At 54.2% G+C, this 24,093-nt stretch overlaps 1 protein-coding gene and 1 long non-coding RNA gene across 3 annotated transcripts in view; both read left to right on the plus strand.

The window, feature by feature from the left end:
* The first annotated feature begins 1,105 nt into the window (after nucleotides 1-1,105).
* On the plus strand, nucleotides 1,106-15,914 carry LOC119873286. 2 transcript variants are annotated; one of them, XR_005364474.1, is made up of 4 exons: nucleotides 1,106-1,239; nucleotides 12,169-12,717; nucleotides 13,062-13,625; nucleotides 13,866-15,914. It is a non-coding gene; the product is annotated as an uncharacterized LOC119873286 (long non-coding RNA). The 2 variants fall into 2 exon arrangements; XR_005364473.1 differs by lacking the exon at nucleotides 1,106-1,239 and having other exon boundaries at nucleotides 12,038-12,211; nucleotides 12,556-12,717.
* Nucleotides 15,915-15,971: 57 nt separating this feature from the next.
* Nucleotides 15,972-24,093, plus strand: part of ITGA3 (integrin subunit alpha 3) — a 29,808-nt gene continuing 21,686 nt past the window's right edge. Inside the window, exons 1-2 of the mRNA XM_038546032.1 lie at nucleotides 15,972-16,177; nucleotides 23,739-23,866. Of these exons, the coding sequence (XP_038401960.1) occupies nucleotides 15,972-16,177; nucleotides 23,739-23,866 (334 nt within the window). The remainder of the gene's footprint in view (nucleotides 16,178-23,738; nucleotides 23,867-24,093) is intronic.

The following is a 24,093-nucleotide window of genomic DNA, read 5'->3' on the forward strand; positions in this document are numbered from 1 at the left end:
AAGACCCTCCTCATCAAGTCTCATCTCCAAAAGTCACCTCCAGCAAGCCTTCCCAGATGCCTTCATCAGGGAGGCTGTCCCTATTCTCATCTCCTTCCTCCAACCTCCCAAAATATAGACCCCACCAGCCCCTCAACCCAAGTGGGGCGCCTGCTCTGCCTGTATCCCCACATAACTCTGACATCTATGTAGCAGGGGCCGGAGTCCTCTGGGTAGGCACAGGGTAGGTGCTCACCAGCACTTTCTGAGTCACCCTGAGAAGGGTCAGCTCCACCTGGAAGACTTCCTGAGGGAGGAGGCCTTGGAGTTTGGGAGAGGCCAGAGGACCTTCCAGATGTCGAGGGGAAAGAGAAAGAAGAAGAGACCTTAGTGCTGGGAGGGAGTGCTCACACCTCCTATGACAGCCACATTTCCCACCAAACACCTCAAGTCTAGGGCGTACCAGCCTTTGCTGCCCTGGCTAGGAACCCCCAAAACATGTGAAAGGACCAGCCTATTCCCCTGACCAGTCTCAGCCAAGGAAGCCCAGGTCTGGGGAAGGAGAGGCCACGGCTAGGCAGAAGGCTTGTCATTTACTCGTGCCCTGCATCCCACAGGACCGAGTCTCTCGGGACTAAAGGCTGACAGCCCCTCCCAGCACTGACCAGGAACAGAGGGAGGCTCCCCAGGGGGAGGTGGGGGACTTCTCTTGCTGTTTTCAGGGGTGTTGGTGGGGAACGGGTGGCCTGATGGGAAAGGGGAGCAGGTGTTTACCTGGTCAGGAGAGACTTGGCTGAAGTTCAGATTTAGCCACTTCAAGCATACCATGAGGAGAGAGAGTTCTTTTCTGTGCTGCTGCCCCAAACTTCCCAGGCAAGGGCAGGGACAGGCAGGGACAGAGAAGGCTGAGGGCCTGGGCCCCCCGACACTTCTGGAGAACTCACCACTTTTCCTGGCCTAGCCCAGCTCCTACCACAAAGCCTTTTAGGTGGTAACATCCCTCTGTGCAGAGATGAGAGATGAGGGCTAGGGGAACAGAGACACGGAAGGAGCTGGGACAAGAGGGCGGAAGTAGGGTGTTGGAGTTGAAGGAGGGGGTGAGAGAGAAGGCTCTAGAAGGCTCGTTGGCAAGGGCCCGGGAAGTGGGGCAGAGCTGTCCCTTCATCCTGGCCCAGAGGTGGGGAGCTGCACGTCGCTGGCCCCTGTACCCTGCCCACAACCTGTGTCTTCACTTTCTGGGGGCCTACCCCACACTTGCAGGTAGTTCTGGGTATGCGTTCGGGGGCTGTCCTCGGGGGATGTGACCTTACAGGGAGGTGGCTGCTTGTCGGCCCAGGGCAGCACCCCCCCACTGTCCCTCCTGATTATCTTTCCCATCAGCTCTGCCTGGAGGGACAGCCTTCCGCTGCCAGAGATGGAAGGCAGGCTGCAGCTTATCTGACCCAGTCTGGCCATGGGGGAGCCCCTGCTCTTGGGGGCCTGGATCATGTGAGTCAGGGAGACCAGAGAGATTGCTTCCCCCCCCTCATCCTGGGAGCCAGGAGGCCCCCTTCCTGTCCCAGTTTCCCAGTCTCTCCTTTGAGAGCAGGCCTGAGGCTCCTGGGCGGCAGCCAGATTCCTGCTGGGAGGGTGGGCTGTGGGGGGATGGGCAGGCAGCAGCTACTGTTCTGCAGGTCCCATCCCCCACGTGGAGTGAGCCAGGCTCCTGCCTCCTCCAGCTTCCAGAGTCGGTTCACCCGCGTGAGACAAGAGTAATGGACCCAGCCAGGGCCTGACCCAAGAGCCTTGGCTCCGAGCCCAGCACTAAGAACACTGTCCGTAAATATTTGGGGAGTGAATGGTGCCCGCCCCTCTGCACACAGCCGACTCTTTCCTGCAGCCCTAGAAGGCTTGTGGGAGCAGGAGGCCATGGTGTGCATCCCTCTGCCTCCAAGCTGGGATGGGATCGGCACCAAGGATCGGCCTAGACCATCTTCCTCTTTACCCACAGTGGCCCCACTTTGGCCATCCCCCTGCCTCCAGGCTGGACAAAGCCTGCTCCAGCTGGGAGACCCCAAGCCTTCTCTCTTGGGTGCAGGATCCTTTGCTAATGGGTGTTCCTGTGTTCGCTTTGGCAGCACATATGCTAATGGGTGTTCTTACTGAAATCTAGCTTCTGCTCATTTTATTATTATTATTATTATTATTATTATTATTATTCATGAGAGACACAGAGAGAGAGAGAGGCAGAGACACAGGCAGAGGGAGAAGCAGGCTTCATGCAGGGAGCCCGATGTAGGACTCATCCCAGGACTCCCGAATGCAGGCGCTAAACCTCTGAGCCATCCAGGCCTCCCAAGCTTCTGCTCTTCTGAGAGCCCTGGAGTTGTTATTGGAATGGAAATGAACCCCATCTGGCCTTTGAAAAATAATCTATAGTCCTCACTTTGCTCTACAGTGCCCTTCTGGAGAATCTGCTCTTTGTCACTTGGCCTAGAAGGGCTGAGCCCTGGGCAGAACCCCCAAAACTCCTTGGGGATCCCCTTCCCTGATCCACCACGAGCCTGGAGAGGGACACCTTTCCACTTCCCTGCAGCCTCAGATTAGGACAAGGAGAATGTCTTTGGAGGGACATCTCTGGACGATTCCCACACCAGGCAGCTGAGAATGCACCTGCTGCATGGGCATGGCTTAAGTGGTCTCGGGGTGCTCCCTACCTGCACCCCCAGGGATCTGGGAGAGGCTGTGGATGCAGGGCTGTGCTGGGCTGGGCTGTGGGTCAGGAAAGCTGGAGTCAGGGCTGGGAAGAAGGCAGCTGTGTCTGCTTTTCCAACCTTGCTCCTTTGCCTAGAGCTCAATATCTAACCTCGTTTCATGAGACTGCCTTGGCCCACTGTCTTGTTGTGTAATACCGGGCAAGTTATTGCAAAGCTCTAGAGCTCAGTTTCCTCATCTGTAAATGGGGATAATAATAGTGCCTGCTTCCTAAGATTGCTTTAAGGATCAGATGAGAGCACGTATGCAAGGCACTTAGCATGGGAGAGAGTACAGACTAAGTATGCAATAAATGTTAACCATTATGACTGAGGGTTTTAAGACAGAAGGTCAAGTTCCCCAAGTTCTCTCAGCCCTGAGCTCTGGGTGTGCTTCTCATGGCCTGGGGGAGGGGGGTTATGTGGGAAATAAGGTCTTCTGGGACCAGACAGACTCCTGGCTCTAATCAAGCCAACCTTCTCCTACCATGATGGGGGGTGGGGGTGGGGATAGGTCTCTGGCTCTTGCAGGTCTCTAAACCTGGTGCCTTCTCCCAACCCCCTCCAGCCTTGCCAGGCTGTTGCCCATCCCACTTCCAGGAAAAGAGACATAAACACGGCAGGATGAATGAGAGCCCCAGCATCCTCTCCGGAAGCACCAGGGTGGTGAGGAGCTCTTGTCTGGGCCAGGGAAGGTCTGGGAATTCCTAAGGCTTGGGTGGGGGAGCCCAGGGAGGAGGGAAATACCGCTTCCAGGAGCCAAAGGCAGGTGAGGCAGGATAGTTCCCCATCCGTACCCCTCCACACACACAACAAAGGTCATGTTCAGACCCCTGCCACCCTGTCTGTACACCCATCGAGTGTGAAGTGGCATCTCACTGTGGTTTTGATTGATTTGCACTTCCCAGATGACTAATAATGTTGAACATCTTCTTAAGTGCTTATTGGTCATTTGTGTATCTTCTTTGGAGAAGTCTATTCAGATGCTTTTAAACCACCTCACTGGCACCAAGTCACTAGGCTGTCCTTCCTCCTTCCATTCTCCCCACTGCTCTCTGTTCTCCCTCAAAGCCCAGCTCTAGCCAGACCCTCCCCTCTGCTTGAACCTTCAAGGGCTCCCCATTGCTTGTAGCCAAACCTGCCAAACTGTTCTGTGAAACGTGTTTAGGAAAAAGAAAGAGGCATTCCTCTGAAAATGGTGCCACAGTAAACTACAGTCATCGTCTTGGGAAATGCTGCAAACTCAAACGCTCTCCATGTTTGTCAACGCGTATTGGCTCAGAGCATTCCCATAGCAAAAACCCCCTTCCCAGACCCAGAATTTCCCAAATGAACATAATGATAGACACACATGCTGCCTTGTATTTTCTTTTTAACAGCTTTATTGAAATACAATTCACATGTCGTACCACTTGCTCAAAGTGTACAATTCAGTGGGTTTTAGAATACTCAGTCATGGGATGCCTGGGTGGCTCAGGGGCTGAGCATCTGCCTTTGGCTCAGGGTGTGATCCCGGAGTCCTGGGATCGAGTTCCACATCAGGCTTCCTATAGGGAGTCTGCTTCTTTCTCTACCTCTCTCTCTGTCTCTGTCTCTCATGAATAAATAAATAAAATCTTAAAAAAAAAAAAAGAATACTCAGTCATGTAACTCCCACTACAATCAATTTTGGAATATTTTTATTACCCCAGAAAGAAACCCCATACATGTTGTTTAGCCATCATCCCCAACCTGCCCCTGTTTCTCCTTCTGTACCCTAAGCAACCACTAATGTGCTTTTTATCTCCATATTTGTCTGTTCTGGACATTTCATATAAATGGAATCATACTACATACAGCGTCTCATGACTGGCTTCTTTGACTCAGCAAAATGTCTTTAAGTTTCGACCATACCGTAATGTGTATCTGTGCTTCATTCCTCTTTATGGCCAAGTCCATTGTGTGGATGTGATACTTTTTTTTTTTTAAGATTTATTTATTCATTCATTCATTCATTCATTCATTCATAAGAGACAGAGAGAGAGAAAGAGAGAGAGGTAGAGACATAGGCAGAGGGAGAAGCAGGCTCCATGCAGGAAGCCTGATATAGGACTTTTTTTTTTAATTTTTTTATTTATTTATGATAGTCATACAGAGAGAGAGAGAGAGAGGCAGAGACACAGGCAGAGGGAGAAGCAGGCTCCATGCACAGGGAGCCCGACGTGGGATTCGATCCCAGGTCTCCAGGATCGCGCCCTGGGCCAAAGGCAGGCGCCAAACCGCTGCGCCACCCAGGGATCCCCTGATATAGGACTTGATCCCAGGACTCCAGGATCCCACCCTGAGCCACCCAGGCGTCCCTGGATGTGATACTTTTTGTTTCAAGTGAGTTTTACTTTGGGGCTATTATGAATAATGATGATGCTATGAACATTTGTGTTACAAGCTTTTGTGTAGACACGTGTTTGTTACTCTTGGGTGTAAACCAGGGAGTGGAATTGCTGAGCCAAATGGTCACTCTATATTTAACTCTTTGAGGAAATGCCAGACTATTTATTTTTTATTTTTTGCCAGACTATTTTGTGAAGCAATCCCAACATTTAACATTCCCACAAACCTTGCACGAGGGTTCCAATTTCTCTGCGTCCTTACCAAAACTTATCTGACTTTTTGGTTCTAGTCATCCTTGTGAGTGCTGAGTGGTATCTCACTGTGGCTTTGACTTGGATTTCTCTAATGACTAGTGATGTTGAGCACCTTCTTACAGGCTTGTTGGCTGTTCCCAGGTCTCGTTTGGCAAAATATCCATTCAGATCCTTTGCCTGTTTTTAAGCTGAATTACTCGTCTTTTTATTATGGAGTTGTAAGCGTACCTTATATATTCTAGATACCAATCTCTTATCAGATATATGATTTAGAAATATTTTATTCCATTCTGTGAGTCATATTTTGTTTTCAGGAGGGTGTCCTTTGAAGCACAGAGGTTTTAAATTGTGAAGTGCAGTGTCTTAGTCCACTTGGGTTGTTTTGACAAAATACCACCAACTGGGTAGATTATAAACAATAGACATTTGTGGCTCACATTTCTGGAGGCTGGAAGTCAAAGTCAGGGCATAAGCACAATGGGGTCAGGGCCCTCTTCTGGTTGCAGACTTCTCCCTGTATCCTCACATGAGGCTAAGGAGCTCTGTGGAGCCTCTTTTATAAGGGCACTAATCCCAATTATGAAGCTCTGCGCTCTCCATCTAGTCACTTCCCAAAGGCTCCACCTCCTAATATCTCCACTTTGGGGATTAGCATTTTAGCATATGAATGTTGAGGCCAGGAACACAAACATTCAGATCTTGGCATTCACTTTACTTATATTTCCTTTTGTTGCTTATGCTTTTGGTATTGCATCTGAGAATCCATTGCCAAATCCAGGATCACAAAGATTTACCTCTGTGTTGTCTTCTAAGAGTTTTACAGGTTTGGTTCTCGCATTTAAATCTTTGATGGATTTTGAGTAAATTTATGTATCTGATCTGAGGTAGGAGTCCAACTTCATTCTTTTTTTTTTTTTAAGTTTTTTTTTTATTCATGAGAGACACAGAGAGAGAGGCAGAAACACAGGCAGGGGGAGAAGCAGGCTCCGTACAGGGAGTCCAATGTGGGACTCGATCCCGGAACCCCGAGATCACGCCTGAGCCAAAGGCAGACACTCAACCACTGGGCCACCCAGGCTCCCCTCCAACTTCATTCTTTTGCATGTAGATATCCAGTCCTCACTGACATTTCCCTTCGTATATTTATAAAAAGTCCAGTAGCAGCTCATAGAACTCTGAGTGAGTACTTGTTGGGAAATGCCAATCTACAAGATTGGATCCAAGTTTCTTAGCCTGATCAAAGCTCCTCACCATCTGCTTCCAACTTCTCTCTTTCTACCTTGTCTGGACTGGCCTCTTGCTGCTCCCTAGACTCCTACTGGGTTTTCCTGCCTGGATATCTGAGGATACACTGTTTTGATGCTTCCCTCTACCCCCAGCCCTGCATGCACACACATCACCCATCTTTGCCTGCTGAAATTCACTCATCTTTAAGGAATAATAATAGCCAACATTTATTGGGCACTTGCTATATGCCATTTTCCCAAGTAATCTGTTTCTATGATCTTATTTAATTTTTACAGTAACCTTCTGAAGTATATATTCCTATTATCCCCATCTTACAGATAAAGAAGTTGAAGTTCAACATGAGTAAGTCACTTGCCCAAGGTTACTCAGTTAGCAGGTGATGGAGGGAGAATTTGAACCCAGGCCATCTGGCTCGAGCCCTCTGCTCTTAACAAATCACCTTCCAACAACCTTTGCTTATCACTGCCACTCTGCCCACCACCTCATTAGTACCAAAATATATTTACTCAGCTCTGTGATGCATTTCACTGAAATAACAAATTAGTGAGTGAGTAAAAGAATTAATAGAACTGCATTGTCAGAGCTGGAAGGGACCCAAGCCATGATGGACATTCCAGGATAACAACTGGATCTGACAGGGAGGTTCTGAGACTCATCCAGGGTCACAAGGTGGGGGCAGAAACCATGTCAGGACCAGGTCTCTTCGCCACCAGCCTTGCAGTTTTGACAGCACACCTGCCATGCCTCCTTTCAACACACGCTTATTGGGTGCCTTCTCTGCACCGGGCCCCAGTCTGAGTGAGCTCCATCTGAGGCAAACAGGACAAGACTCCTAGGATCCTGTTCTGTCTCTCTTCCCGGGACAGGGAGACTTAGGTCTCTTAGGGCTCCCCCAGGCTTCAAGACCCTCCAGGGCATCTGTGGACTCCCGGCCAGCTTTCTCTATTCTCTTGCAGGGAGCACCGGGAATGGGAGGCAGCAGTTGGCCAGGGGCACAGGGCGGGCCGGGAGGAAGGACCCTGGGTCCAGTTCATTTCCTGGCACCCTTGTTTGCCGCGTGCCCCTGGCTTCTGGTGGCTGTTTCCGCCCCGCCCACAGCCTCCCTGAATGCGTGGGCAGCTGGCCTGAGCTGGAAGTCTCCCACCATTCTCAGTTTTGACTGCCTCTGAGCTGGGCCCTCCCCTCAGAACCCAGCAGATCGGGATTAGAATCCTGCTCCCTTTACCAGCCGTGTGGCCGTGGGCATGTCACTTTGCCAGTCTGGGCCTTTGTTTCCTTCTGGAAAAGGGGACAATAGGACTGACCTCACAGGCTTGTCATGAATAAAGGTTGCAATCCACATAAGGGCTTAGCACTGTGAGACTCCAAATAAAAACTACTGTGCCTTTTCTCTCAGCCCAGTTCTCCCCATTTTCCTCCTCCAGGAAGTCTTCTAGGATGCCAACTTTCTGCTGTCTCCCCATCCTTGTGTTAGAGTCCCACTCTGAACCTTGGGGAAGGCCAAGCAGGCTCCTCTGTGATGGGGGTGTTGTGATGGGGTTCCCCAGGTGCTGATACCTCTACTAGCTCTTAGGGATCCATTTCCTGGACACAGAAATGTCCATGTCCCACATGAATGGAGCCAAGGGGAACCCACAAAAAACACTGTGAGTTGTCTGATGGACCAGAGAAGATTCAATTTGATGTATATCATTGACCTCCACTCCAAGCAGAGCACTGCAGTAGGAGCTATTGGCAGGATGGATGGAGAGAGAGGGTCTGAGCATGCTTTTCCTGGGAGTCAGGGCTGTTGGGAGACAGACAGCCACTGTCACCCCCACTGCCACCATCACAATAAAAAATAACATTTATTGACCTATTTACTATGTGGCAGGGACTGTGCAAATTCTCATTTACTCTCCACGGCGACTCTATGGTGAGAGTGCAGTTATTCACTCCAGTGTGCAGATGGAGAGACTGAGTCACAGTCATATGTCACTTATTGCCCAAGCTAATAAATGACATGTGGCCCAATGTGACAAGTGCTCTTGTCCTAGGGAAAAACAGTTATCCTGGAGCAAAAAGCATCTGTGGAGGCCAAGGGAGCCAGGAAGATGGTGGATTTCATTTGACCTTGATGGGAGCTGTCAATGGGCAGGCAGATGCTGGGGTGTGGCTTGCAGATGGAGGGAATGCCCTGGGCAAAGGTCTTGAGAAAGAGATGAGCAGGATTTGGGGGATGAAGATCCTCCCACCCCCACCCCCGCACCCCCACCCTTGCTTGAAGCCATGGGGAAAGGACGAGAGTGTGGAGTGCAAGGACCAAAGGTAAGCAGGCAGTCATGGAGGACCTCAACCCCAGACTGAGCAGCTGGATATTTTAGGCTTGGTTCTGCAAGTTGTCCAAAGTTGATGTTTTTTGTTTGTTTGTTTGTTTGTTTGTTTTTAAGATTTTATTTATTTATTTGAGAAAGAGAGAGGGAGCAAGCATGAGCAGGGGTGGGAGTGGGAGGGTGGGGTGGAGGGGCAGAGGGACAAGCAAACTCCCCCCTGAGCAGGGAGTCCAGCACAGGACTCAATCCCAGGACCCTGAGATCATGACCTGAGCCCAAGGCAGATGCTTAACTGACTGAGCCACCCAGGCACCCCCAAGATTGATTTTGAATACAGTCAGGGTAGGAAATCCTCTGCACCCAGATAATGATTGTCTAAGAGAAGAGAGCAGAAAGGGCACAGTGTGTGTCCCCATGCCAGGTGCTCCCCAGGTATGATCTTGGTCACTCTCCCAGCTGTCCCCAGAACAGGGCACGATCATCACCTCTTTGCAAAGAAACTGAGGCTGATATGACCAAAAGTGAGTTGGGACTGACGTGCATTGGGGTAGCAGATCCCACTGCCTGGCACCCTGTCAGCAAGTGTGACTGTACAGTGTTCTGAAGTCTATGGGAGCAGAGAGGAGGGTAGGCGTGAAATGAATGAAGTGGGGACCCCAAGACAGCAAGAACAACAAGAGAGGTAGATGGCAAAAAGGACAGAACGGAGGGCCTGGAGTGCCAGGTATACGTGGTGAGTGGCCTATGGGAATATCACCCATAGGGGTGATTATGGGGACTATCATGGGGACTATCTCAGGGGAGCTTGCTGTGGGCCCAGCCTGACCACAAGGATCTAGGCTGCCATGGCCAGGTTGACGTCAGGTTGAGGCTAGTGCTTCTGGGGAAAGACCTCCAAACACGGGTTTGGAGTGCACCCCTTTGGGGTTCCTTGTGGACTCTGGCCTCTTTGTCTCTCTCCACCTCCATCCTGGGGCCTCTGGCAGATTCCCCGGAGGCCCTGCACATCCACTTAAGAGACCCTAGAGGTCTTGCAGACTCACGAGCAATCCCTGCTACTGACCTCTCCTTGTGTCCCTTGCACCCGCTGGCCACCAGATCCTGCCCCCATCCTCACCCAAATACCTCTCAAATGAAATTGAGAGATAATTCGATGTCCACAGCTGCAATAGGGCAGGTCCTCATCCTTTCTCATGTCCCTTCCTGCATTAGCCCCTGATCAGTCTTTCAAATCCACAAAGGCTCTTAGCTCAGGGCCAGATGCAAAGCCATCCATTCCCTTCAGTTCTAAGGCCAGCAGGCTTTCCTGATCATGTCCCTTACAGCCTCTGTGCTTGCGATTGCTGCCCTGCTGCCCTGCCCATGGCACCTCACTGGGCCTGTGCCCTTGTGTGCATCTGCTTGTCCTCCCCCATCTGTACCCCTGGGCACTGTCTTGCTCAGGAGTCAAGGTGGGCTGTGTCCTATGTCCACGCTCCGCCTCCAAGCCACTGTCAGGAGTGCCGCCCAGAGCAGGTCTGCCACTGAGGGTTTGGCCTCGACACAACTCTTCCCTTCAGAGGAGTCCGGGACACAGTGGGGAAGGAGACCTCCAGAGGGCAAAGGCCAAGACTTTGGGCATCGTTTTGCAGGAAAATGAAATCCCTTCCTCATTGCCCCATCATGCTAACAGTTAACCAGAGAGGGCAGTCCCGGGGCCTGTCGGGAACCCCTGCCCGCCCCTCCCACCCCCATGAAATCATTCTTTGTCCCAGATCTGGCCTTTTCCTTCCCTCCCCCTACCTTCATGCAGCCTGAATCATTTATCCCCCCAGGGCCCTGGTTTCTGTGGGCGAAGCTGTAACATCCTGCCCCGTCCCTGCCAGGGAGCCCACGTGCTACCCTGCCAGGTAGAGCTCCTTGCCTTTTAATAGGAACATTCAGGAACAAGGCCTTAGGCCACAGGAAGGTTGCCTCATGGTTAGCACTTCTGTGATCCTGGCAGGAAAGGAGAGGGCCCTTAATGATGAAGGGAATTTCTGCTACCTCCCAGATCAAACTCCAGAGGGTGCACTGCCTCATCCATCAGACTCAGGGACCTGAGAACAGGTCTAGTGCCCTCCCCCTGCTGCACCCACCACCCCAACCCTCCCCCCCCTTCCCTGGTCCTGGCTGCCCTGTCCTCTGCTCCTTAGCTCCCTAAAAGTTGCAAGCAAATTTCCAATCTGGGGTAGCTGGTTTCACTGCCCTGCTTCGCTGGCCAGCTCACTGGTGAGGTCCATAGGGAGGTGGGTGCTGGGACGAGGAACACGGGCAGGGAGGAGGCTCCAACCTGTTACTCAGGGCCCAGCTGGGTCCGGAGTGGGTGGGGTGGAGGAAGTGAGTCAGTGGGCACAGCGATTCATGCCTCAGAATTCTGACTTTCCTTTTCAACTCACTGAGCCAAGACATTTGTCCCAACAGGATCCCAGGCCTGGGGAGGGGACGGGGGGCAAGAGGATATTTATGAGACAGAGTTGGCCTCTCACTCACCTCTATGGAGTTCTCTGTTTTAGGGCCATAAAGAGAATGTGGCCAAGTGGATTCGGCTGGACATGCGGTGGGCGAAGACCTCCCATGTCCGAGGGACTGTCATGAGTGCTAGAAATGCAGGTGTACTCAACAGTGAGCATAATTACCACACAGTGAGGGACTTCTGGGCCCCGGTTGTGCTGTGTTCCCACAAACCTGTGAGTCTGGTATCTATAATCACACTGCAAGCCCAGACTAGAAGTCATTGTAAAGGCTGGAAGATTCGAGAATGACTGCGTGTCACCCCCACTGCGCCCCCCTCCCGTTGCCCCACAAGCACCAGCCCTAAGATACAACACGGTGCATGTTTAGGTTGTTTACATGTGAGAGCTCTCCGAATGTGGGGTCAAGATGAGAGCTCGGCCTCCCCGAAAAATGTCCCACTTCATCTTGGACACCCCTGGGGGTCCTCAGCTCTGTGCCTGTACGTAGTAGGGTGTCAGTGAATGTTTGAGGCTGACGGATTCTGAGCTAGGGACTGGGCGCCTGCCCTGTGGTATCTAGGTCACAGGAGAAAGGAAATCTGATAAACCCATTCATGCTTCACTGCTCCTCCTTCCCTCCTCAGTAATTTGCATTTGCGGATCAGAGATAGTGACCTGAGTCTTAATTCAATAGCAAAGATTTGGTCCACTTGGTTCAACAAATCTTCAGCGCCCTGGGACACACGGGATGCCGGCTAGGGAATAATGAGAACTCACATCCAGCCCTTTCATTGCACAGATGAAGAAATCGAGTTTTGGAGGAGGAAAGTAACTTGATGAAGGTGAGAGGGCCGAAGAGAGCCTGCACTCAATCCACAAGGCACGCCGATTCTGCTCCATGTTTCTTCTCCAGCTCCCTGTGCACAGCCCATCTGCACTCCGATCTTCCTGTGAGAAGTGAGGGAGCAAGCAGTGTAGTTCAGGGCTCCTGGAGACTGAGATGTGGGTGGCGGTTACTCAGACGAAGGCTGATGCAAACCTAGCAAGCCCTGAATAAACCGAGGCACCTTTACAGAATCTTGACGTTACCATTATTGTAACTGAGAAAACTTCACCCCAAACCAGGTCCCAACTCTTCTGCTTTCTTCTCTCCCTCCGTTCTGATATTCTCTCTCCATCTTGCTAGTCCTTTCCTTCTCCCTTGTCTGGATACTCCTCCAAGAAGCCTCCCTGCCTCCACAACAGAACCCACAGTTGGCTTGTTGTCACAGTCTCCTGCAGAAGCAGATGGACCCCACCCAGGGTTTTGCTTGATGTCAAGACTGATGACGCCACACATGCCAGGAGGGTATGAAAAAGTTTACTATTTACATAATTGAGGTCTCTGGGGAGAGCAGGGCTGGCCTTTTGAGCAAGGTCTGAAATGGTGTGAGAGAGCAAGAAGAGATTGCTTCACTGTGGCTAGGGACTAAGCAAGGTGAGCCTTTATGCAGGAAAGGGGTTTGAATCCCCCTTGGACACCAAAGGAGGGAACATGGCCCCAGGCTCTGTTATCAGCTGATCCAGGTGTGGGGCCTAGAGGGAGAGGAAGAGGTGGGGCTTACGGCTATCAGCAGTCAAACATAGAAAAATGGACTCTGATTCCTTCACACATGTTATTCCATGTGCCCTTGTTTCTCTCTACCTTTCTAGGTGAGGCTCTTCTCCATGGAGAAGAGTTGACACAATAAAGTCAGCTGATGGACGAGATGAGGCTGTGGATGATTTGTCACTGGAACCAGGGGACTTCAGACCCTTGTCATGAACTTTGAGGTTTCTCCTGCATCTCTTCAGCTCAGAGACCTTTCCAGGGTCCACATCTCCCAACATCCCTCCTCCAGCTCTGTCTCCCCCCACCCCCATCTATCTGACACTCCTCCACATTCCTTACCTCGAGCCCTCCCCCACTCCCGGGCGCCCTGCTCCCACTCCACATTCCCTCAGGATACTCCCCTGGAGTGGAAAAACCATCCCTCATCCCTTTCCTGCTCCCAGCCCTGGGATCGGACATGCTGGTCATTCCTGTTTGGGATGGCCCAAGAGATAATGGCTGGCATACAGCCCATCTGTCATCACAGGATTCTCAAAGCTGTTTCAGGTAGGACCCCTTGCCCACACTGAGCATCCACCCTGGCCCCTGCTTTCCTTGGCCCCTGCTGTCTCCCCTTCTCCAGAAACAAGGTGGAGGACCTGGCAGCCAGCCCAAAGGAGAATAAGGTAACTTCAGGTCAGCTTTCTATGCCTTGCCCCCAGATGTCTCCTAATCCCTGCACACCCTGGGCCACAAGGCAGACCACGGGGAGAGGTTGGGTGGCTCTGGGAGTCACAGCTCAGGAACGTATGCTGTCCTAAGGGCAGATAGGGATGAGCACCATAGACCACGCTGTTATGCAGTTGCTTTTGTTCAGATGCATCTGGCTATCTAACCAACATCTGCTCGGGACTCGTCTCTTACAGACACAGGTGTGGTCAGTAGCTTCCAGTGCTAGCTCTGCCTGCCTCGAGCTGCCTGACCTTGGACATCCAGGTTTCCTCATAAGTCAAATGAAGATGATAATACTGACCTCGCAGGGAGGACAGGAGGATGAAATGAGTCTTCACATGAAACAATTCATACACTATAATGTTCAAGTCCCCCTCCAGGTTCTCAATCTAATTCTGTACTCCAGAACTCCTTTTTCTTTTCCTTAGGGAGGGTGCCAAATTGTACAAGTTTAGGTCCCCCCCCCAAACTTAGACCTGCCCTGAGTAGTGTACAAATGTTAATGATTAGCACAAGTGGTCAAGAAGGACTCTGAGGTCAGATAATACATGATGAAAATCCAAGCTGTGTGGTCTTAACCAAGTTGCTTAGCCTTTCTGAGTCTCAGGTTCCTCATGAAGCAGATAATCCTCAAAGATTATTGTGAGGTTTGATCTAATAATCCTCGTAAAGTACTTAGCATAGTTCCTGCTGCATTAGCACTTTTTCCTTTTTTTTTTTTTTTTAGCATTTTCTACATAGTAGTTTTCATTTTATTATTATAAACTTCCAGAAACAGGGACTCTAAATCAAACTGCAAGAGAGTGAGGGCTGAGGGCTGAATTTCTGGGCCAAAAGAAGAAAGTTCCTTCAGCCTGGAGAAAACAATGTTCAGGGGAAGTGGGTCTTTGTACTTGCAATATGAAAAATCTGAGTTAGATTCAAGAAAGTACATAGTGACCTCTTGAAGTTCCCTTTCAATTAGATTCTTCTGAGGATGACCGGGCCTTTGGGCCCTGCCCACCTACCTCCACCTAGTGCCACTCACTACACACCTACGGAGGCTGGCGTCCCCGCCCCATCTCCAAACACTCAGGCTGAGCCCGGGTAGGAGGAGGAGGAGACATTTGGGATTCTGCTGTGCCGGGCCCTGAAGGCAGGAGCGGATGAGATATGGGTGCAGTCTGGGCCCAGTTCCCTGGCCACACAGTGCATTCTAAGGAGAAGGGACTCATTTACACGCCGGAGGGTGTATGAGGGATACCAGAAGGCGGAGCCCTGTGGGGGAAGTGCTGTCTTGCTGCTCATTACAATTAGCAACGCTTGGTTAGTACCACTGCTAAATATCTGTCGGGCTTTGCCGAGGGAACATATCCAGCCCGGGTCAGGGTGGGTGGGTGCGGGCGGGCCAGAGAAGCACATCTGGACAAGGACAGCGAAGGGCCTGGGTGCGAGGAAGAAGGCCCAGAGACCGCCAACCGCCTCTCAGGGATTCACAGCGCTGCGGAGGCGAAGCCGGCATTGCCCCGAGCGGCGCGCAGATGTGGGCTCCCAGATGCGCCAACGCCGGGGCTCTCCAGCCGGCCCGCCGAGGTGGCCGCGCCGGGAACGGCCTTGCCAGCAGCAGCAGCGGCCGGAGCCCAGCCTCCAGACAAATCCCACCCCCGGCCCCGCCCGGCCAATCCATCTTGCTCGGGAGGTGACGCTTCCTAGGAGAAGCAAGGGGCGGAGAGGGGAAACCCAAGCCTTTGGGGGCTCCCGACAGGTGTTTGGGGGAGAGGGCGGAGCCTGGTCGGGGAGGATGAGGAGGGAGGGGCGGTGCTGCCCCTTTAAGAGGCGGTGGCGGAGCCGGGACCTTTTCTCTTTCCCCGGAAGGAAAGCGGAGCCCCGGCTGGGCGCGCAAGGTGGGGAGGTGCGGGGCTGGGCGTGGAGGCGGGGCGCGCGCGGAGAGGACCGCTCCCTCCCGTCTTCCTCGCGATCCACGGGTCTGCGTTCCCAGATCCGCCGCGGAGCCCAGGGCGAAGGGGGCGCGGCCGGGACGAGCCGGGGGCAGTGCCCGGGGCGGGGGGGCCGTGACCGGCGGCTGGGCAGGCGGGACGGTAGACCGGCGAGCCTCGGAGAGGAATCGGGGCGCGCAGACCCTGGGCGGACGTGACACCGACGCGGCTGAGGGCCAGAAACTTCGCAGCGCTGCGGGGCTCCGGGACGCGCCCGCCGGAGCGGTCTCCGCGGTCCCCCGCCGAGCGCGCGGCAGGTGGACGGGTCCTGGCTCCCAGCGCCGGGCGCCCCCGCCCCCCGCCCCCGCCCCCGCCCCCGCAGCCATGGGCCCGCGCGCCCGCCGCGCCGCCTGCGTCCCGCGCCCGGTGCTCTGCGCGCTCGCCTTGATGGTGGCCGCCGGCGGCCGCGTCGCCTCCGCCTTCAACCTGGACACCCGATTCCTGGTGGTGAAAGAGGCCAGGAACCCGGGCAGCCTCTTCGGCTACTCGGTCGCCCTCCATCGGCAGACGGAGCGGCAGCGGCGCTACCTGTAAGTGAGGCGGGCGGGGCGGGGCGGGGCGGGGCGGGGAGACCGTGCGCGCGCCGGTGCGGATCCGAGCCTGGGCGCAGCCTGGCTTCCAGGCCCGCGGGCCGCCGGCTCTAGTGACCGGGATTAAGGGGGCGGGGGCCTGGGCAGCCCTTCTGCGGCCGAGGTCTGGCGGCAAGTGGAGGGAGTGGGTGTGGGATGGGGTCAGCAGTCATTAGCAAGTGCTGACCGGCCGGAACCTGCCTAAACTCAGCCCCTCAACCCTTTAAACCTCTCTTGAAAGTGGAAGTGGGGTCCCCGTTTCCCAAGCCCCCTCCCACTCTGTCGACCTAGTATCTAATCTATGAATACTTCTCTCCAGGGCTGGGACCTGGGGAAAACTGCAAGGTAAACACTCAGTGGAACCCTCTATCCCCTTTCCTGGGAAGAACCTGTGGGCATGTGTGTTTAACACCTCCCCCCTCCCGCCCGCCGGCCTTTACACCTTGCGTTTAGTCTGCCTGCCTGCGGGCCATGCCAGCCACACCCTCTGCAGAGCCAGACTGGAGGGCCTTCTAAGGGGCTTGGCGCTTGGCGGTTGCAGGGTGAGGTGATGGGCGAGTCTGGGCATTTGGAGCTGTCCGGGAGCTCCCTCTGACCCCTTGAAGATGGGGAAGTAGAGGGAGCTGTCCGGACTCCTGCTTGGTCTCCTGCCCCCACCGCACCCCCAGCAGGGACGCCCTCCCACCAGACATCTTCCCCACATTCCACAGATTCATGTTGAATCTTCAACCCTGAGTGTGTTTGTTTTGGTTTGAAGAGGGAAATGGTGTTTTTCTCTTCTGTTAGACTTCCCCCCCCCTGACAGCTGTAAGGAGAAGGAAGGGGGGAGAGCTACCCACAGGAGAGAGGAGAGAAGGAGATTGCATCCAGCTGTTTGTTTCCTACCCTGCTTCCTGCTTCCCGCTGCCACCGGCACTCTCCTGCCTAGAGTCCAGGTTTCAGGGATTTTTCTTCTGTAGGCTCAGGTGCTGAGGTTGACAGCCAGGGGAAGAAGGCCGCTGGGGGAGGGGAGGGGAGGCTACCCCAGGAGAGAAGGTGTTAGGAAAGGTCAGGCAGGCCCCACCTAAGTCTCTGGGCTGGGGGACCTACCAGACAGCTATCCCTACCTGGTGTCTCACTCCACTGAGCAAGAGGACATGGTCTGATACAGGGTGTATTGTAACCTTTCTCAACTCTGGCTGGAGCCTGCAGAAACTTGAGGAAGCTTGGAATGTCCAAAGTCCAAACTCTGCCCCAGCCTTGGCCTCTGCCCTGTCGGCCCAGCCCCTGCCCAGTATACCTATCTACCTGGGCCTCCATCTAGCTTCTGCAGAGGCTAAGGCCACCACATCCTTCCCAGCGCAGCACCATGCCCTCGGCCAGCCTTTCATCTTTTGCAGACCTTAAAAGTGACCATCAGCACAAGTTTCTGTATTGGCGCTTTTTCTGCCCCAGCCCAGAAAAAGATTTTCTGACTTTCCAGACTGACTCTGCATGATATAAAGCAATGCAGTGTAAAAAGAAGATCAGGAAAGCAAGAGTAAATAATGAAAAGCTGGAGTAGATAATGGGCTCTGTAAACCCCGCTCCCCATCCCCCCTACCCACCATGTGACCTTGAGCAAGACATTTCCCTTCTCTGGGCCAGTTTTCTCCAAAAAGGGGTTGGACCTGGATCTATAGAGTCCTTCCTGCCTCTGTTGGCCTATAAGAGGCAGCTTGCGATTGGAGAGAGAGAAGAGGCGAGGCGCCGGAGTCCCACTGCCACATTCCAGTCTCGGAACTGTCACTAATACCTGAGTCTTAACGTCTCTACATGTTGGCGGAAGGAGGCGGGGCAGCATGCCTTCTTCATGAGGTGCCAGTGGGGCTCTCTAGTGAGACAGCGTGTGTAAAAGGCTCTGTACATGCCTGTGTCTCCGGGGAGCAGTTAGTGCTCTTGTGCTGAAGCCAGGCTCTTACTACCCATGTGCCTCACCCAAGATGGCTGAGCAGAGGGGCTTTACCTTTCTTCCTGGGTGGCTAGAGATGGCATTAGACCTGCTAAGAGCCCAGGAGGTTCTAAAGCTAATGACCCTTGGAGAGGCAGGAAGTTCTAAACAGAGGTCTGGGCCATTCTCTTGGGTATCCTGTCTTTCCCCAGGGTAGTTCTATATCTTGGTTCATCTCCTCTTCTTGCTGAATTCTGCCCCTTGGCCCTTTGGGAGAGCCAGCTGGGCCATCTGGTCTTAGTTGCAGCCAGCTGTATAGCCAGATGTGAACAGCTGCCTGAGTGCACAGCTTAGGGCAACCAACAAGTCAAGTCTTATATTCTGTTAGTCTACAAGTCCTTTTGGAAGAGGGGAGAGGTTTCATGGTCATGAATAAAAACTCTTAGCCTGGGGCTCATAGAAGGTTTGCAGGAGGTGCAGGGACCCCTGAAAATACATGTAAAATCATGCATCTGTGCGTTGTTCTGCGGGCAGGAGGAGGGGAAGAGCACAGTTTTCATCATATTCTCAAAGATGGCCTTATTCTAGAAATGGTTAGAAACCCAGGTGTGGACCCTCTTTGTTCCCTATCTCTTTTGTCTCTGGGCTGGAGTTCACCCCAACCCAGGCCCCAGCTCCCCTGGCTCTGGAAGCAAGAAGTGAGGAGCAGGCCCAAGGCCCCAAGAGCTTTGGGCTTCTGTGAGAGGCGTGAAGAGCCCTGGGGAAGCAGAGGGACTGTTCCTCTGGGCAATGGTCCTTGCCCCCAGCCCCTAGCCCCTGCTCTGTAGCTCCCTCCTGAGAATCCAGTTGTCCTGGTTTGGTCTGATGCTGTGGGCTAGGGAAGATACCACTGGAGCTTTCTCTCCCCTTTGCCCTAGCCTGGAAATGAGGGTGTCTGCGGAGCCTGGGGCGGGGGTGGCTGTGGCTCCCGGCAGATGAGGTCATATCTAAGGTAGGTAGGAACCGGGCTTACCTGCTGTGCTCTCCTAAAACATGTTTCCCTGGGCAGGGCAGGCGCCTGGCAGCCTCCAAGGCTCGTGCTGGAGGAAACAGACAGAGCAGCTGTGGCTGCAGGCAGAAGGCCTGTACCCCGAGTGCCCTTCTCCATTCCCTCCGGTGACCAGCCCAGGCCAGGGAGCTTTAAATTGGGGAGAAGGCAGGGGAAGACTCATCTAGTAGAAAAAGAAGTGAAAGGGGGTTGGCCGGAGCTGAACAAAGGAGGAAGATGTCTGTTGCAGCATGAGGGATTGAGGCTAGATAACATGAAGAACGCCCCAAGGGATCAAACATGGAAAAGATACTAAGGAGCCAGCAAGAGGGAGAAGAAATGAGAAAAACAGCCTTGTTTGGGGACATGGCCTCTTTCTCCTGTCCTCTCTCATTCTCTTGCTTCCTCCAGCCTGTTGCTCTGGTTCTAGGGCTGAGTCACCAGTGGGGAGAGGGGGCTGGGTGGGCAGAGTAAGGGCGATGTGGGGGGAGGATGGAGAGGGCTGCGGCTCAGCTCACTGGAGCAAGCAGCCTCTGGGGAGTTGGCTAATTCGGGCAGCAGGATGGGCACAGAGCTGGGATCCAGCATCTGAGAGCTGCCCCCACCCCCACCCCTGGACTCAAAACTGTAGCAGTGCCCTGCGCCACTGCCCCCCGCCCCCGCCCGGCCTGAGGAGTAAGGCATGGGGCGTGTGGTCTGAATGCTCGCCCCTCTGGCCCCCCCACGATAACTAAAAGCTTCCCAGGCACCTCCCTGATGAGGATCCTGGGAAGTTGAATCTTACAGGCAATTTCTCTGAGCATCACCCCACCCCAGTGTCCCCCAGGGAGCCTTCTTCTCTGCAAGGAGAGCCAACCTGGTGTCTTGAATGCTCCTTAGCTCCATTCCCCAGCCTCCTCCCATACTGCCGTTTTCAGCTTGGCTGTTGCATTAGCTTTGAACACCAACCCCCACAGCCCCCCACCCAAGGAAGAGTGATGGAACCGGGTTGAGGAAGTGCTTTTATGGAACTTGGAGTTCAAGGGGCTCCCCAGAGGCCAGGATGAGCTGTCTGGCTGGAGCCAAAGAAGAGGCTGAGAAGCTGTCAGAAAGCCCTTGAGAGGTCATTTCATCCATCCCCCTAGCTCCTGGAGGGGTCCAACCCGGCTCCAGGAGAGGGGAGGTCAGATCTCCTTTCTTCTGTGCTTCAAGAGCTGGGCAAAGCATCCTACTAGCCTCCCTTCTGACCACAGCCTGGAGGTTGGACTCCGTGGCGGTCTGGGAGGGGTCGGCTTCTGGACTCACTGATCTGGACCGGACCCAACGGCAGGCAGCAGAGGTGTTCCTTTGCATATATGTTTTACATTTCACTTACATGCCAGCAAGGTCTCTCCCACACCTGGCTGCAGCTTAAGGAAGCTGGACCTGACCCTCTGCACATGCCTTTCCCCATCTAACTCCCGGTCCTCTGGCTGTAGACCCATTGGATCCCGGGCTGGGAGCCAGAGGGCCTTAAAGGGCCTCTGAGCAGGCCAAGTAGAAGCTAAAAATACTCCAGGGGGGCTGGAGGAGGGGGGCTCCTTTGGAATCTCTGGGGAGGGAGGGGCCTGGGATGTGGGGCTGGAATTAGGGCACTCGCCCTGCCCCATAACCCATCAGTGGGCACAAAGCTGGAGCAGGGTGAGGGCTGAGTGGGTATAGATGGTAAAGGGGTTTATTTTTTTTTTAATATTTTATTTATTGATTTATTCATGAGAGACAGAGAGAGAGAGAGAGGCAGAGACACAGGCAGAGGGAGAAGCAGGCTCTATGCAGGGAGCCCGACGTGGGGCTCCATCCTGGGTCTCCAGGATCAGGCCCTGGGCTGAAGGTGGCGCTAAACCGCTGAGCCACCCGGGCTGCCCAAAGGGGTTTATTTCAACCCCAGTTGCCATTCTTGTTTGGCTTTGCCTGCTCAGTACCCCAGGAGGCTAAGAGGAAGGGTCCCTCAGCCCACTCCCCCTGAGATGAGCAAAGCTGAGAGGTCATGGCCACCCTGCTCCTGAGCTGTCTCATGCCCCAACAGCTTGGTCAGGGCTGCATCTGGGGCAAAGCCATACTTGCACTGCATTTCACACCCTGGAAAGCAACCAGGGCTCCCCAGGGACTCCTTGCCACCCGCCCCCTTAGGCCTGGACCTGTCCCTTCAAATTCATGATAGCCAACACTCAGCCTCTACCTCCAGCCAGATCGGGACAACGACGCTAGAACACACCCCACCTCAGTGATTCCACCGCCACGAAGTACTGCTTAGGTCCCCTCCTCTGCTCCCTGTAAATAGCTGAACCAGTCTGCTGTTTGCCCTCTGTTCTAGACTCACTAACCTGATGGGGCAAAGATTCCTGGGTGCTTGGAGGAACACCTGGGGGTGAGCCAGGGCCAGTCCCTGATGCCGCCAGAAACTGGACAGACAGTGCTCACGTTGGCCATGACTTCGGAGTCAGAAAGCTCTTGTGAAGAATGAACCTGTTTGTTCCCCTCAACAGCCCTGGAGGTTGATGGGACAGCTGCTGTTCCCATTTCACAGATGAAGCACTTACAGCTCAGAGACGGAAAAAATTGCCCCAGGAGGCAGAACAAAGCCGAGAACCAGGCCCTTAGGTTCCTTTCCCACAGGCTCTTGCTTCCCTCTCTCACCTGTCAGTGGCGCCGGGGCAGATGTCCATGGGTGGTCAGGCAGCGGACTCACCGAGCACCCTCTCCAGCCGGGCAGAGGGTGACTAATGGGGCCTGGCTGCCACCCTGGTGCCCTGCCAGCTTTCCCCCAGCCCCTCCTAGCACTGCTCTGCTTGGAGAAGCTGCACCCTTGCCCCCAGGGATGCTTCCCAGGGTGAGCTCTGAGCTGAGATGTGAGGCGCAGGCAGAGATCCCACCCCTTCCCAGCACCCCAGGCAGTGCATTCCTCACAGCCAGTGGGCGGAGGCACCCCAGGTCCCGGCATGCCCAGGCCCTGCCCTGCCCACTCCCTGGAGCCCTCACTCACAGGTCCCAGGCAGGAGTTGCAGGCGGGGCCGTTGCTGTGTACCTCCAGACTCTGGCAGGAAGCCCAGAGCCTCGGGGTGATAGTGTTGCTGGAGCTTGATCGAGGGGTACCTAGGAGGTACCTGCCACCCAGGAGGCTGTGTCCATAGGATCTGGCTGGCAATCCTAGCAGAATGTCTAGAGGCTACCAGGAGGTGATATCCCGAGAGCAAAGGGTGGTAGAGCTGTCTTCTCAAACTGAGGTGCACAGTACTTGGGATACATGTTAAATATGCAGGTTCTAGGGCCCTACCCCCAGATGCAATGCAGATGGTCTGTGGTAGGCTGAGGAATTTGCCGTTTTTTAACAAATATGCTGGGGATTTCTCATACTGGTGGGCCAAGGACCTTGTCTTCTGAGATACTGCTTCCAGGCTGATCTGCCTTCCTCTCCTCTAGCCACCTGTCTGGGATGGGGTGGGTGGCGAGGGCCCTAAGCACCCTTGTAGGAACTTGCTTTGCAGTCATTTTCCCCAAAGATGGGTGCTGGGCAGGTTGGGGCCAATCCCCACTCTCGTGCCCACCTGCCAAGAATGTGGCCCTGTGGCCCCACTGTCCAAAGGGCCAGGTACCCAGCACTCCCAGCCCTTGTATGCCTGTCTCAGGGTAGTGGCAGTGACGTGCCAGGGAGAGTAGACCTCACGCAGGTCACTCAGGGGCCTTGCTGGCTGCAGCTCATGCGGCTCCAGTTTTGGGGACACCCACTGCATTCAGTTGTCATCTCCTGCTGCCATTCTTCAGTGCTAGCCCCTAGACCTAGGAGGGACCCAGGCCTCCAGCACTGCCCCTACCCCCTTCACGTGTTCTCAGGCCGCTCTGGAAGTTGATCCCTGTGCGGGGATTCCCCTGGTCATTCTCTCTTCCCGTCTACCTTCACCTCAGAGGCCAAAGCATTCCTTTCAAAACCCAGATCTGACCATGTCATTCAGATGCCAAACATTCCTTTCAAACCCCAGATCTGATCATGTCACTCCCTTGCTTAAAAATCCCTTCCCAACCTGCCCTTCTGGGCTCCCCTTCCACCCCCCCCCCCCCCCCCCCCCCCCCCAGGTCCCCCTGCCCCCTGGGTCCCTCCTCCATGTTCCCAGCTCCTGCTGTATAAAGAGCCTTGCAAATCCTGAGTCACCCTGCTTGCTCATGCTTCCTGCCCTTGCACATGTCATACCTTTGCCTGAAGTGCCCTTCCTTCCTTTCTCCTGGTGAGCCCTGGTCATCATTCTCAGACTCTGACCAGGATCCCCTCTTACGTGAGCCTCCTAGACTACCCCCCCAACACTGGGTCTGGGCAGGTTTGCACCCTGCTTTCCTCTCCCGAGGCCCTCACTGCAGATATCTGTTTTCTTGCCTGCCTCTCCTGCATTGGCCACTCCTGGAGGGCAGGGGCCAGGATCCATTCATCTCCCGATACCAGAGCCTGGCACACAGCCTGGCACCAGGGACGCAGCAGACGCTCAGCAAACATATTGAACAGAAAGTTGTTTGCAGCAGGCTTTGGGAAGTCTGAGCCCAGGCCCACCAGCCTCATTGCCCCCCACCCCCCACCCCAGGCTCCTGGCTGGTGCTCCCCAGGACCTCGCTGTGCCTGATGGCTATACCAACCGGACCGGTGCCGTGTACCTGTGCCCACTCACTGCCCACAAGAACGACTGTGAGCGGATGGACATCTCAGAGAAAAGTGAGGGAAAAGGCGCTGAGGATCAGCGCGGGGACAGGAGCCTGGTCGGGGAGGGGGGCAGGTAGCACAGAGGGTGACCTGGAGGAGCTATCAGGCTTACCTGGGTTTCTAGTCTTCTTGTCCAGCTGGGGGGAGGGAGCTCTAGGGGAAAGTGGGACTACATGGGATTTGTAGAGCTGAGATTCCTGGTGAGCTGGAGGAGGGCAAGGGAGGGCTGCCTACAGTAG

This window comes from Canis lupus, chromosome 9 (genome assembly GCF_011100685.1).
Source record: "Canis lupus familiaris isolate Mischka breed German Shepherd chromosome 9, alternate assembly UU_Cfam_GSD_1.0, whole genome shotgun sequence".
NCBI classification, from domain to species: Eukaryota; Metazoa; Chordata; class Mammalia; order Carnivora; family Canidae; genus Canis; species Canis lupus.